The sequence below is a fragment of the Lutjanus erythropterus genome, chromosome 22 (assembly GCF_056507025.1).
Source record: "Lutjanus erythropterus isolate fLutEry1 chromosome 22, fLutEry1.hap2, whole genome shotgun sequence".
NCBI classification, from domain to species: Eukaryota; Metazoa; Chordata; class Actinopteri; order Lutjaniformes; family Lutjanidae; genus Lutjanus; species Lutjanus erythropterus.
This window is the reverse complement of record NC_139338.1, coordinates 27,464,337-27,481,780: the sequence shown is the minus strand read 5'-3', so window position 1 is coordinate 27,481,780 and position 17,444 is coordinate 27,464,337. Positions and strand designations below refer to the sequence as shown.

Here is a 17,444-nt window from a genome sequence, read left to right as displayed (position 1 = left end):
GAAACACTTGATTCACTGCCAGCTGCTGGACCCGTCGCCACGGTGACTTAACCGGGACCACAGCGCGGGTACTGAAGCTCCAAAAAGTGTACCTGACAGTTTAAATCAAGACAGAACGAAACAAAGAAAGAATTCAGAGTGTTGTTTCGTTCGGTTTACCTGAGTTCATCCATATTTAATTCTGAGGCTGCTGAGTCAAACTGACCCGATGATGATGAAACAGCACAGACAGTCTGTGGCTGAGATGAATCTACACTGAATGAAAGAAAGCACTTGACTCATTAAAGGCCCCTCACAGGTGTTTCCACTCACGCTGACTGATTAGACCTGAGCTCATGCTGAAGATGGGGAGAATTCGCTGGTAATTAAATGAAATGTCACCAAACTCAACGCGCTGAAGAAAACCATCAACGTACAAAGAACTCTCACCCAAACAGGTGCAACACAGCTAAAAGAAATAGAGAGAAGAGTCAGTCAAAGAAAGAAACAGGAGAGTTTGGGGGGGCAAAGCCGTTTTACATTCAATCTATTTCAATTTCTTTTTGGGCTCAGATGCTGCAGAATTTATTACAGCAGAACTTTGGACCAAAATCAATTCATTATAATGGACCGACTGACTGTCTCATTGTGACAAACTAACTTCCATTCAACTTTTGCAAACTGTCTTGACAGAGAGAGTCGATTGAATTTTTATCTTACCCTGTTCTTACAGTCTTAAAAAGCCCATATGTTACGTCAGTTTTCCAGCCTCATCCAGCCTTTCTGTTTAAAACATTCAAAAAATATCGACACAATGTGAGGAAATAAAAGTTTTGATATTTTGTCAAAACCTGTATTGTGTTGCAGAGATATCTACTACCCACTTCTTACGTATTGTCCCTTTAATTTCTTGCTTGGTCAGTGACTGAGACTGTTTCGAGGAGGGATCCCTCTGACAGCAAATTATAACCTAAAATTGTCCTAAAATCTTCTCTATTTAGCATAATATTAATATTAATAGACTGGAAAAGGACCAAAGAAATCTACACCTGCAGTGGCACTACCCTCTGAGATGAGCAGCAGTGCATGATGGGAGCATGCCCGGCAACAATGGGAACAGTTAGGTCTCTATCAGGCAATCCTCGGCCAATCAAAGCCTGTGTGTGTGTGCGTCTGTGTCCGTTTGTGTGTGTTGGCTCTTTGATGAATGAACTGATCGATACGGACAGAGAGCCTGCTGACACAGAGAGGAAACGTTGGGGATTAAAAGGATGTTTTTCAGGGTTTTCTGGTGAGTCAGCGAACGCAACGCCACGCTTCGTGATGCCTTCAAATGTTCCTCTCAACCAAAATGCCTTTTAATTGCGTTTGTTTGTTTGTTGATTGATTTGATGCCTCAGATGAACTCATCCCTGTCAGATACTTTATTGCTCCTGTATAGAAATGTCATTTTTGATCAAATCTCGCTGGTCAGTCATGTGACTCTGGGGCCGGCCAACTAAGGTCACTTAAAGTTCATTTTACTTGACATAAATCAAAACCAATAGTTGCTGTATGCTACATCATCTATTCCCTGGATTTTAATGTGTTTTAGAGTTTTAACACTGCTGAGAAGAAACTGAAGAAGGTTCTAGGGTTCCTTTAAGAGGTTTCAGGGTCATTTTGGTGGATTAAGTAGTTATTAACAAGGTTCTAGAGGTCCTTTAGAAGCTTGTTGGGATCTTTTGTGTAACTGATGAGATTACAGGGATGTTTTAGGAGGGTTGTAAAGTTCCTTTAGGAGGTTCTAGGACTCATAAGGTGGTTCTCGGGGTTGCCTTGGCTGTTGAGGAGGTTCTAGCAGCCACTGAGAGGGTCCTAGGAAGGGTTCTAGGGTTCTTTTCGGTGATTCTAGGGGTCATTTGATAGATTCTAGTGGTCACTGAGGAGATTCTATCATAGTGGAGTTTTTGAGAATCGAGAAGGTTCTAGAGGCCATTTAGAAGGTTTTAGGGTAATTTTGGAGGTTTAAGTAGAAATTGAAAAGGTTCTAGAGGTCCTTTAGGAGGTTACTGGGATACTTTTTCATAAGTGATTGAGATTCAAGGGATCTTTAAGGGCTTTAGAGGTCATTTAGGAGGTTCTAGGGCTCATAAGGAGGTTCGCACAGTCAATCTGAGTGGTTATTAATGTTCTAGGGTACTCAGGGAGTTTTAATGGGTGTTATGATGAGGTTTTAGCTGACACTGGAAGGTTCTAGGGTTCTTTTAGGTGATTTTAGAGGTCATTTAGTAGATTCTAGTGGTCATGTACTATAGTAGTGAATTTCGGTGGCCGTTGAGAGGGTTCTAGAGGTCCTTCAGGAGGTTACTGGGATCCTTCAATGGATCTTTGAAGATGTTCTAGAGGTTCTTTGGGAGGTTCTAGAGTCCATAAGGAGGCTTATTAGTAAAGTAGCTACTGTGAATGAATGAATGAATGAATGAATCAATGCCTGACTGCCTGTTTTACAGGAAACTCATGAACACTAAGCACTACGATAGTTTCTTGGGAACATTAAGGAGACCAGTTGAAAGCTGATGATTTATTCAGCAGAAATTGTTAAGGATTTGTAGTTCATCTAATAAAACATGCACTTGTAAAACCATCACAATACGGCTTTAAGCACTTTTCTACTTTGGTTATGTTGAATGCTGAATGCATTTTGTACTTGTGACATTTCTTTGACTGTGAGAATAAAGCTCTCCTTGCAGGAGTATTTTTTCCCTCCTTTTTCTACCGGCAGCTTGTATTTTTATCCACATTTGTGTTTCTTGGCCTTTTCACATCCTGACAATTTCTCTTTTAATAATGCATCGACTCTGAGGGTACCTTAGCAGACCTGCCTGGCGCCCAACAACACCTCTTAATTCATAGTGTGCTCACACACAAACACAAAAGAGGCTGCGGGGTTTTTAATTGGCCTCTGCCCAAATTAGACAGATTTATCCCTCTCACACATTAGCCGAGATGACCGGCCTGAAAAATCACGTTGCTCAGGCGTTTCTCTGAGGCTTTCTCTCACCACGCGTTCGTCTCGAAAATTCGGCTGAAACAGCAACTTTGACGGTTAATTAGCCTCGTTAAGGAAATCTCTGAGGCCAAATCTGGAAATAAACATTCTTTGTTAGAGAGCGGGTTTGTTTTCCAGCACAGGGAGCAGACCTGCAGATGCAAACAAGGAGCTTTGTTTGGAAAGATTCATCAGAAAACTTATCAACAGGATCAAACACATCCACAGGCAGCGAGGTACCTGTCTCCATCTTTGTTTCATGGTAAATCTGACTGGCTGACGGATGAGAGGGGGCAGGGCTTAAAGCAGGTATGGAGACTCACTGGTCATTACTGGCAGAGTTATCTATAGGTAATATAGACTCTTACAAATATAGATGCTAAAAAGAACCATAAAGAGTTCATGGTCTTGTCCCCATAGGAGAACCCTTCTTGGTTCCTAATAGAACTCTTTAGAAGGAAAACTCTTCATTTATAACCAAACAAGGGGGTCCTACTAAGAACTCTTTGGTTGAAAAAGGTTCTTAATGGAGCCGTAAGTCTAATTAAGAACCCTTGCAAACTCTTTAATCCAAAAAAGAGCTTCCTCAGAAGCAACTGGTTCTGTGTAGAACCTCAGCCCTTTAGGAAGAACCTATCTGGAACCCATATTTCTTAGAATGTCGCCCACAACACCAACACTACACCTACTGAGTAGGATTGTACATCCAGTAATACCAAGAATAGACACGTTTGGTTCACGCTCAAGGATTGGGGGGATGGAGAGTCATTTGGTGCTGGGAAGCAACAATATCCAGTACGTGGGAGTCAACATTAATCTTTCAATACATCTGCACTTTCTGCACTTCATACAGAAACTGGTCTTATTGCAGTAAAGTTAAATTATTGTCTAAAAGAAGAGAGACTAGGACATCACTCTGATTGGACTTTTTAATATTGGCACACCAACATTTCTGGCCAGACCACCACTCTGTGGCATCTGTCAGTATAGTCAGCCAGATGCGCGGCCATTTCAGTGACACTGGGATATAAACAACAGAATGGATTCTGCACTGAATCAATTCAAACAACTTTAGGGTGTCTAACCCATGGAAAAGTTCAGAAAAGTTTGTGAAAGCTGCTAAAACTGACAGAGAAGGACTTGGTCATCAGGAAAAGCTGTGACATTTTCAGAAACTAAAGTTAACACATTGTGAGGATCCGTACAAACTTGCTCCCTCTTCTAGGAATAACGACCGGACAGTTTTACCTTTTATTTGCTATTAAGCCCACACACAACAAAACAACAAAAGTTTGACGGTGTGTGGCTTAGCTGAAGCCTGGGCTAAGTAATCCCAGGGTTAAATCTAAACTCAGGGTTAAGGATAGCCCTGGGCTGTGAAAAGAGTCTGATAGTCTGCTAGAACTTTTAGATCAAAATGCCAATACTAACAATTAAAAGGTCCTTCTTCAAGCAATAAATTAAAGAAGTCAATTGATGAAAAACTACTCTCTGATTCTTGCACGCTTAAATCTTGGTTGACCTGACATGAACTTGCAGAAAGTCTTGCTCACAACTCGTGAACTCCGGGCTTTCACAACCTCATCTGAAGTCAGCCACAGGCCTAATCAGGAGCAGTGGCGAGTTCAGATGTGTTGTCCACGGTCAGTACTGCCAACATGGCTGACCTCCAGACTGACCTCCGTTCTGTGAAAACACTCTACAGGGACAGTCCTTCTCCAAAGGGAGGCAAATTGGAGACACTTCCTTGATACCCTCATGCCCAAAGTTTCAAACGAGGACATGTCTTTGGCTTGTTTCTTCTGAAGTGAGTGTAATTTGTCTTGTGCTTCTTTGGCTCTGCATGTTTTAGTATCTTACGTCATGATAATCTGTGCCTGGAACGGTTGTGGCTCCCCCAGGGATTGAAATTAACTTTTTATTCTCAGTGTCCCCGAGCTGCCCTGAATTCTACTTTCAACTGCCCCAGACTGACCAACCGTTGTCCCAAATTTAAGTTCTTTTTTTTCATTCTGCATAATAAAAACAGTATATTAACTTTATTTCTGCAACTCGCATCACTGACTCACTCTGGTCCACCGAGGAAGTTCCCTCACTTTAAATCACCCTCAGTGTTTGGCCACAGTCAGTTTTCATTATCCTTTTCATCATTGGTTGGGTTTCTTGTATATTTCTGTATGATCAATAAATGCATCACTGGAAACTGCAGTGCAAGCACAAGCTTTAAAATAAATATAATAGTTGTATCATGATGTTCAAAGTGCACGCCTGTAAATTTCTCTTCGTCATATGCCACACCAAACAATTAAAGTGATATATATTCCATGACACATGTGTAAATATTAAAAATTCAAACTGGAGTTCTGTCCTTGTCTCTTTTTTTATTATGAACTACAATAAGGATCCAACACCCAATGTTCAAGGTCTAATTATGAATAAAGCATGTTTTATTCCAGGCTGGACGTTAATGGATTTACATGAGGTTCAGACGTATACCGATCATATAACTTGGGCAGCCACTCTACCATCAAAACATGTTATCAATATTTAGTCGGACGACGGACGCTACAACTACGAACTGAAAGTGTCAGCTCATAGGCTGAAGGCTAATCACAGCCTGACATGAGGTTGCTTGATGACTAGATATGGTTGTCAAGACTGAAATCCGCTGGAAATTAGGGAAATTTTACAGACCCCCAGCATCCCAAACATTTGGGATAAACCAAGTTAGCCTTGACAAGGAGCTAACATTATAAATCAAGATCTACTCTCCGTTAACATTACTTTACAACTCCATTAGCTACAGTTGTTGGGGTCTGTGTCAGGGATGTTTCATAGACCTGGGAACTGAAATCTAATAATGAACCAAACCGTCTAAACATTCATTTTGCTCATAGTAAGGGGAAGATCAAAAGATCGAACATTAAAGATCAAAGTAAGCGCTTCACATTGAGTCATCAATGAATATCTTTTCTTGTAACATGGTCAGTATAATCTTTAACACCTGTGTTGTTACCCGGTGGGAAAATTTCCTCATCATAGAACAACCTACATCCAGATTTCCATTCAATTTACTGTGGATTTTCATGGTTTCTAGAGGCTGATTCCCGATCGTTTTGGTGACCCCCTGACCGTTCAGGTGTCACCATCCTCAAGCAAAATTATCCATGTTTACACAAGAAATACAAAAATCAGATATGGAGATGGCCATTAAATTTAATGAGCACATTCATGCTCTTTCAGGACTGAATGTTTTGGATTTTAAGGGATCAAAAGAACTTTCCTGTAGGACTATCCTCAAGGGAACATTTTTAGATTTTAGATTTACTGTTGGTAAGGTTCAGCGGGCTCAGTCACAGCCGCATTTGGGTAATAAAATTAAAATTCTGGACGGAGCTCTACTGATTTCAAAGGAATCTCCATGATCAGGAGATTTGCAACCAAAGGCAAAGTAAATGTATGCACTGTTTTCATGAACTTTGACACATGAATTCGTGCTGTTTTTGAGTTGCAGACTTGACAGTGAATCAAAAGCTAAAATCTGGTATTCTTACAACCATAGAGCGTGCATTTATTTGTTCTTCAAGATAATTCATGTTTATCATATCCCAGAAACAGATTCCTGCCCAAACAGGCCACCGTACCTCAAGCCGGTCAGCGTGCAGCACGATGAATCTGGTGGCGTTGATGCACTCCAGCTCAATGCTGACCTCTCCAGAGAACGTGAAGTTGTCCATGTAGACGGCGAGCCGCAGGTCGTAGTGCCGTGGCCTCACCGACCCCGGCAGCCGCGAGTTCCTCCACGGCTGGACTGACTCCTCATCCCCCCTCTCGCCCGTCCTCTCCCCTTTGCTCCCATTGAGCTTTGCTGACCCTCCGCTGCCCCGTGAACCAGACTCCCCCGTCGCTCCATCACGGTCTCGTCCACCGCACTCCTCGAAGCGGACGCTGAGCACCACAGCCACTGCTGTGACTATGATAAGGGTGAGGATGGACAGGGCGAAGCCCAGCACCAGACGTTTGTGTACCGTGATGTGGCGCTCGGTGGTTCGAGGTCGGACCACCACCGACTCTGCCCACTGGTCCGAGAGGCCACGGCCATTCCGCATGGCGCCTGGGCTGCTGTCGTTAAGTCCCATTTAGCTGGAAGCGTCACTCTAGCAGCAAAGAAATGTCCTCAAGGTTCAGCTTCAGAAACGTGTTCTGATTCAGAAAAACTTTCATTTATCCTCAGGTCAGATTCCAGCTCCTTTCCAGACCATTTAATGTGAAAAATAGCCGTTCCTGTGTTTTGATGGTCCTGAAGATTCCAGTTCTCCGTCTGTGCTTCTGAAACTCCCGCACTTATATTTCTGAAAAACCTGAACTCTGACCTCAAACCGCCACTGGACTGTTCTGAGCGTCCTTCAGCTCCAACTCGAGGTGGAAAATCAACACCGCGGCCCGTCTTACATTTCAGGCAACAAAACTGACAAACCAGAAAGAATGAGATGGTCGTGTGCGTTTTGGTTTTGTGGCGAGCAGGAAAAAAAAAAATCAATGCTGCATGGCTCGATTTCAAGTTCTAGAGGAGGCTGAGGAGGAGGGGGAGGAGGAGGAGGTATACTGTTGAGGATGTGGCTATACAGTGAGCGTACCATCCATAGACTGTCACTGGAAATCCGCTGGGTAAGATAAACTCTAAACCACCGTGGATAAAGGTGTTAGACTGAGAATAAAGCCTTGTTAAGACCCTTTATACAAAGGACCAATACAAAGTCACAATTTAGCCAGATTATGCACAGATTTTACATTAAAATCACTTTTGCATGATTGAAATCCTCATTTTGATCTTCAGAAACAGTCACTTGACCTGTACAAGAGATCTAAACCTAATCTTAAACCAACATAGGAGATTTAAAACAGCAGGTTATGTCCCGAGGTTGCCATAAAGTTAATTTCCTCAGAGTTAAAGCTCTTCCAAACCTGCAATGAAGCATAAATAAACCCCTACTGGACTATTATGGGATTATTATTATGATACAGAGGGAGATGAAAATGCCTTACAGAACATTAAGGTCAGTATTAGGAGCCACAGATGCACGACAAGTATCACGAAGATTAGTTTGATTACATTTTATGTTTCAGAGTGAAGAGTCAGGACTTTTTCTTTACAACCACGTCAACAAATTTACACTATATTTTGTTTATTAAAATAAAGGTTCAATTTTAGATTTTTTGTCAAGAAATCTGTGACAGATTGGACTCAGTTTGAGTTACTTTAATGTCAAAAAGTTACCAGTATTTGCTAATTTTACTGTCATATCATGAAGAATTTCCCAAAAGAGTATTTTAAATGTGTTTTTTTTTCTAATTACTTTTTGTTTTTACATGCAAACTCAAGTAAGTGTCTCTCTGTTTGACAGATTTTAAGTTAAATGAGCTTTTACTGCCGTTTTTAACGGTTTTAGTCGACTTCTCTCCAGAAAGGTGGCGTTTCCAAAAGGTAATAACTCTCTCACTGCAGTCTCTGTCTATGGGTCTCTCCCTCCTTCTCTCTTGAGGGGGTTAAGTGGATAATTTACGGCCAGCATGTGGGTTTATTTCACCGTGGAGGAGATAATTCACTCGGGCTACTCCGCGGAGACTAAACGATCCCGGCTTTACAGCTCACGAGGCTGCTGATGGATGAAGCATGGATTAAAAATGATTGATACCCGGGAATGTATTGATCGGTGGATTCCAGGACAGAAAATGGGATGTTTTTAATCCGTTAAAATTCCATCAATCAGTCCAGTTCCTCTAATGAGATCAGTCTGGCGTTAATAAGGAAGGCTCCGAGCATTAACGGTCCGTGAGAATGTCCAATTTAGCCGGTAAAGATCCAGAAACTCCTCCGGTAACTTCTCTTCTGTCGTCCCCGCTGGGATGCGGTGAGACCCGGGTTCGTTTCTTGCGGCGGGTCGGTGAAACCCTCTCCGGTGTGTACGCTGAGTCCTAAGAGGAGCCGCGCGTTATTTCCGCCGTTAAAACCGTTATTTTCCCGATTGAACTCGCCGGTCGCGCACCTGCTTTATACCTGCGTTTTTTCTTCTTCTTCTCTTTATTATTAGCGAGGGAGGGGGCTGCAGGGTTACCGGCGGTCAAAACACCGTCAAGTCCAACCGGGACTGTCCGGGGATACGTCGCACTAACGTCAGAAATCCGTTAAAACACATCAGATACAGAGAAATCCGTTGTGGAAACCTCTGGAGTTGGCTTGTTAACCGTCAGAAATCCGTTATTGATCCGTTAACCCACCGGGAATCCGTTACAACAAACATCTGGGGATCTTTTTTTTTTTTTTTTTTTTTCTTAACGTCACAGATCAGTTCAAAGACAAAGTGATCAATTCATCGGGAATCCGTTAAAAAAAAACACAAACCGGTGATCCCTTTTATAACGTCAGATATACATTAAAACAGACAGGAGATCAGTTTCAGCACCGACAGCGATCCTTGAAAGCACCGAGAGTGATCCGTTAAAGACACAATAAATCCCTCCAAAACCACCGGATCCGTCTCCATGGAGTCCAAAGTAGAAATCAACCGTGTCCAGGTGGATTAGCCCGGGTTAACGCCGGGCACGAGCCCCTCCGGTGCTCCGTTATTAAACCGGATCCTCCTTAACTTTTTAGCCCAGGGAGAGCTGCTGCTGCCGCCGCCGCCGCCGCTGCTGCTCTCTCCCTCCGCTCCCCGTGCGACTGCTGCTGGTGGTGGTGATGATGATGAAGATGATGATGAAGCTCTCCTGTTAGCATCCCTCCATCCACCGAGGAGGAGGAGGAGGAGGAGGAGGATGATGGTGGTGGTGGTGAGGAAGAGTCTCAGCAGCAGTGAGTGCGCTCGCGGTGTGCGCTCGTGTTTGAGAGCTGCTGCTCCAACCGAGGGGCACGCGCTGACTGAGAGAGAGGGAGAGAGAAAGTGTCTGTTTGAATGAAAGCTACACCCACCTCACTCTATTCCACTCTATTTAACTCTGTTCTACTCTAATCCAGAGCCTATCCGGTTTTCTCAGCTCAGGATCCTTACAAGAAAAAATATACCAGGGACCCCTTTATGTCACCGGCTTTTTTTTTTACACTTCTACAGTGGTGGGAAGTAACTAAGTACAAATACTCTGTTATTTTACTCAATTTAATGTTTCAGTTATCCGTACTTTACTTGAGTATTTATTTTTCCAGCAACTTTTTACTTTTATTCTCAACATTTGAACACAAATATCTGTAATTTCTACTTCTGACATTTTCAAAACAGGCTTGTTACTTTAGTTTAATGTATTTATTTATTGATCATTTTATTTTCCTTTATTGTGTGCTGCTTTTCAAACATCAACACTGATTTCAGGTAAACAATAACATGTAGAGGACGATTCCTTGGTTTATGTATCAGCAGACTCTGTTTTTTTTTGCACCCCCCCCCCCCCCCACACACACACACACACACACACACACACACTTAAATGGTGGGGAGTGACTGAATAGGGGAGACTGGGGCTGATTGACACCTGTCTTTTGTAAAGTCCCCTAACTTCAGTTATTACAGTCTGTAACTGCATGTACGATGTGTTCAGGCTCTTTACGGTGTTGTGGATAATTCTGACAATCTTGAGTATAAAGAGGAAATGTTCATCTCAGTGTATACCTTCAGGGACTGCATCAGCACAGCTGCAAGGGCACATGTGACATGAATTTCTCAGGCTTTTCAACAAAAGCCAACAATGACGTGTAGCCTTCTACCTGCAGTAAAAGATTCTTGTTCGATGGCAGAAAAGAAGGAAAAGAAGAAACAGACTTGACAGAGGAAAGCACTGGTGGATTTGGGGGGGAAACTGGCCCCTGGGGCCCCCATGTTCAAAAAACACTGCAAAAAAGGTCCTAAGGATGCCCACCCATTGGAGAAAATGTGACAAAGTGCCCTTCTGGTTGCCCTCCCAGTGGAAGAATTTATCAAAAATTGATTAAACACAGAAGATACTTATGAATAGTGTAATCATCTAAAATATAAGAAGGTGAGGTGATTTGCAGACTCTCTCTGTAGGTGTGAATGTGAGTGTTTGTTCAACCTGACAGCCTGAACAACCCACAGCAATGAAGGTTAATGAGTTTTACTGAGAAGTTTTAGTGATAATTGAGTGTTTTTACAGTTTATTAAGGATTTGAGCACTCGTTTTTTTCCCATATCAGATGTCGAGCTACGCTTCGTATCCAATCAGAGAGGGAGAGAAAAAAAACTGACATGTGACACACTGACTGTGTCACTGCTGCGGAAGAAAATATTGACAGATTTCCCCGACCAAACACACACACACACACACACACACACACACACACACACACACGCTGCTGCTCCCACGTGAATGACAGCCACAGATTACACAGTGTAGCGCCATGAAAGGTGTGTCAACAGCTAAATCCAACATGATCCTGTGAGTGCGACACAAAACACAGAGCGAGCGGTTTTTAATGAAGAAATTATGTATACAGAGAGAGAAAAAAAAGACTGTTTGTCACATAACATAAATATTAACACAGATTTACTAATATATTTACAGATTAATTGCACATTATACCTTCTAACATGTTTCTTTTAAGCACATTTAAAGATTAATCCAGCTACTGACACTTATCTCCTTGGTTATTAAAACATATTATTGCTGTTTCAATGGATTCATTTACATGTTTGAATATTTATTTTATTTGATTATATGGGTATTATACAGCTGTTATCACAGGTTTTCAAAGTTCTTAGTACCATGGTTAGCATAGCTTATACCTAACTTTTAAAGGACCAGTGCGGAGGATTTAGTGGCATCTAGTGGTGAGCTTGCAGATCAACTGAATACCTCCAGCCTCACCCTCCCCTTCAAAGCGTGCAGTAGAACCAATGAAACCTGTGTGGATGATGTATGATACACCGGATGCCAGACCCAAAAGATTGTGCCTGTTGAGTCAAATGAGAATTTCTCGTCTGTTGCATATGTCAGAAAGTTTTCTAGCTTCCAGGTTTACTTCAGCTGTGTCGCCCACTGAATCCACACAGCAGTGATTCTCCTCCTGCCCCCACTTTTCCGGGTTCAAGGAAAGTTTAAAAAATGTCAAAAATTCAGAATAAAAAGTCAAAACTGATCTTTTTGCAGTTCGAGGTGTGTTATCAACAGTTTATAGACGTCTCTTTCATGATGGAGGCTAATGAGATTTTTTTTTTCACTTTATTGTTTAGTTTTTACTCGATGATGAAAATGTGACACTTTGTTCTGGTTTTCAAAGGTTAATTTTTATTTAGTTTTAGCTTCATTTTAGTCATGAAACAAAGTTTTTTGGACATAATTGAAGTTCCCATGAAACGACTAGTGGAGTGGCTGCTACTTATGTGTTTCCTGTAAAACAGGCAGTTAGGGACGGACTTGATGTAATGCTAGGGAGGAGAACAGTCCTGTTAGCAGACCCTTCCCAGACTGAGCGGTCCCAGTAAACACAACCGGACCAAAAGAGCCTTCAAGTCCAACAGTTTGACGACAGGGAATACAATACCAAGGTGGTTTTCATGCAGGGTTTGGCTCTCTGCTGCCTGGAGCTGAGTCAATAACAACCAAGCTAACAGCAGTTAGTGGTTGGCTAACTAACTTCAGCAACAACTAAAGCTATTTTCCCATCAGGAAACTCAGTAAATCACCTTGGAACTTTATTCCCTGTTGGTCTTGGAGGTCGTGTTTGTCCTAGTGACTGGTCATGTCCACCGGAAGGCTGCAGAGCCTGGTTATGTTGCCAGCTAATAGTCACAGTTAGCTACTTTAGCAACAGGAAAACTGCAAAAGCTATCTGTCCATCAGGAAACTCTGTAATTATCTTAAATAGTGTAAGCTGAGCAAGTGGAGGACATCAGAGTGGAAACCAGAGAAGATTTCCTCCAGGATCCAGTTTCACCCAAATCAGTGAATAAAGTTGTGTTTTTGTACAGTGAGGCCCCCAGAAACACTGCAGTCCAATCCAGTGAGCAGATGGATTACAGTGAGAAAAGTATGAATGAGTGTTTCACTGGATGCAAATTTGCCCCCGAGTGCAGAATCAGTTCTCAACAGAGGCTGGTTTGACGACAGGGAATACAGCACCGAGGTGGTTTTCCTGCCGGGTTTGGCTCCTGGTGCACCAGGGCTAAGTCACAGCTAACCGAGCTAAAGGCAGTTAGCAACTAGCTAAGCTACTTTAGCAACAAATAGCATAAAGCTAGCTTTTCATCAGGACACTCTGTGGTGCTGTATTCCCCGGTGGTCTCAGGAGGCTGCTGAACACAGTTATGTTGGCGACTAACAGTTATGGTTAACTACTTTGGCAACATGTCAGCTGCTAAAGCTATCTGTCCAAAACCTGTGATCCAATTCAACAATTTAAAATGTTTTCCAGAAAAATACAAACTCTAAAATGTCAATAAAAATACCCAAGAACACCTACAAAGTGACTTTTCTGTCATTGCAGGGCCAGACACTGGAGTATAGGTGATGTATAGTGTTATGTGATGCTTAACTTTTCCTTGTAATGCAGTTAGTAGCAAATTTACCTTTGTTAACCGACAGTTAATAACTGTCAGTTATTTTTATCAGCATTAAAATTTTCAAGGCTAATCTCACAAAATATTTGAAATCATTTGTCAGAAAATAAACAGTGGAATTAGTTACTAAATGTATGAAAACACTGAAAAACTCACATTAAAATAAGTGACATTAAATAGCCTGAAGCTGAGAGGAGACGTTTATTATATATCTGTTATTTTAGGATCCTTTTGGTGACAGTCCAGTGAACCTGCTTGTGAGATTAAATCATGAAGGTCAGGTGTTCCCCTGCCGTCACCAAGGTGATACTGACACACGTCCAGCTCATCAACATTCCCGCCGCCAGCTGTTTGATTGGCTATTGACACAGCCTGCCAAGCGTTTGATTGGCTATCACATGAGCCATTAATTTTACAACAATTGGCATTTTCCCGCCCATCTGTCTCACAATGTGTGTGAGTGAGTGTGTGCTCTCAGCAGTAAAATTCTCCTTTAAAACGATCTGTTATCTGACACACACGGTAAAAGTGTGTATATGTGTGTGTTCTGTCAGATTTATGTCATGTTCAGCGGAGCTAACTGCTAGCTTTTATCTCTCTCTGTCAGATGCTTCGCTGGTCAATGCTTCTGTCCAGCTAGAGGCGATGGGACGGTGATGTGAGTCACTCTGTTCATCCGTCCAGCACTTTGGTCCAGCAAACTACATTACATGGACAGAAGTTTGTGGAGAATCCTGCGACTTCTTAACCTAAATAAACTCTTTAAAACCCTCCTGCGTCAGCAGGAAGATGAACTGCCGCTTGCTCTGTGCCAGAAAACAGTCTTATCCCAGAGAAGAAATCACACCTTCAAACAACTTAAAAACATGTTAAAATCTTCAAAGTAAAAAACTAACAATACCTACTGATAACATGGGTTTGAAAAATTTGCAATTATAATCAGCTTTGATTTAAAATACATTTTCTCAAGAAAATATTGTTTTTTTTTCCCCCACAAAAGTATGATTTAATCAGGCACAAAAAGGGTTAGCTATACCCTAAGGACCCCTGCCTGACTTCCTGGTTTAAAAAAAATTTGGGAAAACTGCTCAAACACTGGTAAACTTTCTATTTTTAGACAAATTCATTAAATATTATTGCTATCACATTTGTCTAAAACATAACCTGTCAACTTCTAAATCAAAGCTAAATAAGAATTATGGTTTAATTATATATATTTGAAATAAAATGGCTGCACACTACAATTATGCTGTAAAATAAAAAAAATAAGTTGACATCTACATTTAATAAAAAGTTTTATCTATTAAAATATATTTTCCAACATAATTGAAGAATAAAAATAAAAATCTCAACAAAATACAAGTTGTCCCAAAGAATGAGTGAAATAACTAAATTAATAAATTATTTTTATATTTAACAGCATTTTTGTTCTTTTAAATGATAGAAAAAAGAAATCAAAAGTTCACCAGTGCTTGAGCAGTATTCACCTCTATTTAAACCAGGAAGTGATACAGGGGTCCTTAGAGTATAGCTGACCATTTTTATGCCTGATTAAATCATGAAAAATTGTATATGTATGTTTTTGATGTTCTGTGTTGACATGGTGCAAATATTTCTTAATACAAGTCTAAAATAATCCAAATACATTCCTCTTGTGTTGGTCTTTCACATAACTAAGTAGAAGTGTTTAAAAAAAGAAAAAGAAAAAGAAAAAGAAAAAGAAAAAGAAGAATAGGTGAATTGTTCCAAAGGGCAGACATGAGGGGGTTCTTGCGATGTTTTCTACCTTGTAAGGAGTTCACTTTGTCCAATAAATCAAATAAACTCACAGTGTCTCACACTTATTTTCTTCATTAAACAGAAAAATACAAGCTTACACCTTCTGAATTCAAGTTTCTCACTTTTTTTTACTGAACTGAGACAAGATTTAACTGCCTGTTAACTCATCGTAATACACACCTCATTCAAACTAAATTTGCTTGGAGAGGTTTGTCTGTTGAAATTAGCGAGGCTCTACAGGCTGAGCTCTCGCTCATTATTCAGCTCTGTGGGTGTGTACTCCAACACTGAATCAAACTTTAAGAACATTAAATTAGCAAAATAAAATCTCAAAAATGGCCAAAAACACAACCGGTGATGGAAAAAGCCAATTACTGGTAGATATATTCGTCGAGTCACCCAAACCTGATGTCGCGGTGGGTGCCAGTGGTTTGTTGACATCAGCTGAGTCCGTTTCTAAGGTAACGTTAGCTAGAGTTGCACCCTGTTAGCGCAGTGGGGACCTGCAGAGAGGCAAAACATGAACGTCACTGGAAAAAATCTTCCCAAGTTCTTTAAAACAAGTCCACAGACTCGTGGAAACAAATGAGAACGTAGGGGAAGGTCTCATTTTTCCATCCATGCATAAAAGCGATTAATACATGTACTAAAGAATTAATGTGGAACCAATTCAGAGGGGTTCTACTCAGGGTCCTTAGATATTTCAAATGATTCATCTAGAATCTGTCCAAAGGGGTACTACCGAGAACACTTTTATATTCCAAGGGTTTGGGGGATCTCAAAATATATATTTAAAAGTGGCGCACCAATAACCTTCTTTTAAAGGTTCTACGAAGAACCATATTGTCTACAGATGAGTCAAACAATGATCCCATCCAGCATTCTGTTACTTTGTTATTATTTATTATTTAAATTCAGTAAACATTTTAACACCCATACTTTCAACAATCCTTGGAGAAATCTTTCTTTCAAAAAGGGTTCTTAAAAGAACCCTCAGTCTAACAACCCATTTTTTCAGAAGCGATACTTCTAGTTGTAGTGGAGTATTTTTACAGTGCGGTCTTACTAGTTTCACTGAAGTAAAGGATCTGAATACTTGCAGCCTTTTTATTTCCTCTTGCATCACCACCAAGACAAAGTTTCTTTTTTGTTTTTGCCCCGAGACGAATCGATGCGTCCAACACTTCCATAATGTTTAATGAACACTGCAGCCTATAGAGGGCACCGCCGCGGCTTTAGAATATCAGACTGTGTCTTTACTGGACAAAGTCAAGACACACTCTGTCTAACATGCGCACACACAGTCTTCTCTGACATTGCATGGCCAATTAGAGTCCTATTTCAGCCAACTGGATCAAGGTGGAAGACAGCGGGGAGAGAGAAAGAGAGATCTAAGTGGGCGGCACACTCTTCTGCCTCAGGGTAGATTGGTGTCAAGTGCAGAGAACACACACAGTGGGCAGAAAATGTAATGAATGTGTATCACTTGTTAGGAAGATAGACCACATGTGAGTGTGTGTATGTGTGTGTCTGCACTTGACACCAATCTAGCAGCAGCAGCAGAAGAAGAAGAAGAAGAAGAAGAGAAAGTGAGTGTGTCAGGGGGAGAACAGATTTAAAGCCGAACACACAGAGATCCAAACATCAATATTTCAAATTCCTTGAAAGCACAAATCCATCCATGATTCATAGTCACACTGCATAAAAGAGACGGAGACGTAGATACAGACTGACAGAGCATCCTGTGGTCAATACGCAGCGTACAAACACAGGCTCGCCGCGTCTGTGCTCAACTGAATCACTGATGGTGTGCGTGTGTGCGTGTGTGTGTGTGTGTGTGTTTGATGTAAACAGAGTGTGATGAGTGCTGAGGTGTGGCGGGACGTAGCGTAGCTCCGTGTAGCGCGGGGCTTTCACAGGCAGAACTTTTAACTATTGTTTGCTCTGTAATGTTTTATTAGTGTCTCTGTTGGCTTCCTCAGCTGAAAGAGCATAACAACACTTGATCAGCTGTTGTAAACAATAGCCATGTTTTTATCAAGTCAAACTTCAACTGAATTTTGTGTGAATTTGCAAAAGAACATTTAAAG

The 17,444-nt window shown here is 41.3% G+C and overlaps 1 protein-coding gene across 1 annotated transcript in view; it reads right to left on the bottom strand.

Moving 5' to 3' along the window:
• LOC146307053 (thyrotropin-releasing hormone-degrading ectoenzyme-like) overlaps positions 1-8,349 on the bottom strand; it is a 196,880-nt gene extending 188,531 nt beyond the window's left edge. The window contains exon 1 of the mRNA XM_084711463.1: positions 6,655-8,349. Within this exon, the coding sequence (XP_084567589.1) occupies positions 6,655-7,149 (495 nt within the window). The 5' untranslated portion in view covers positions 7,150-8,349. The remainder of the gene's footprint in view (positions 1-6,654) is intronic.
• Between the last annotated feature and the right edge of the window lie 9,095 nt (positions 8,350-17,444).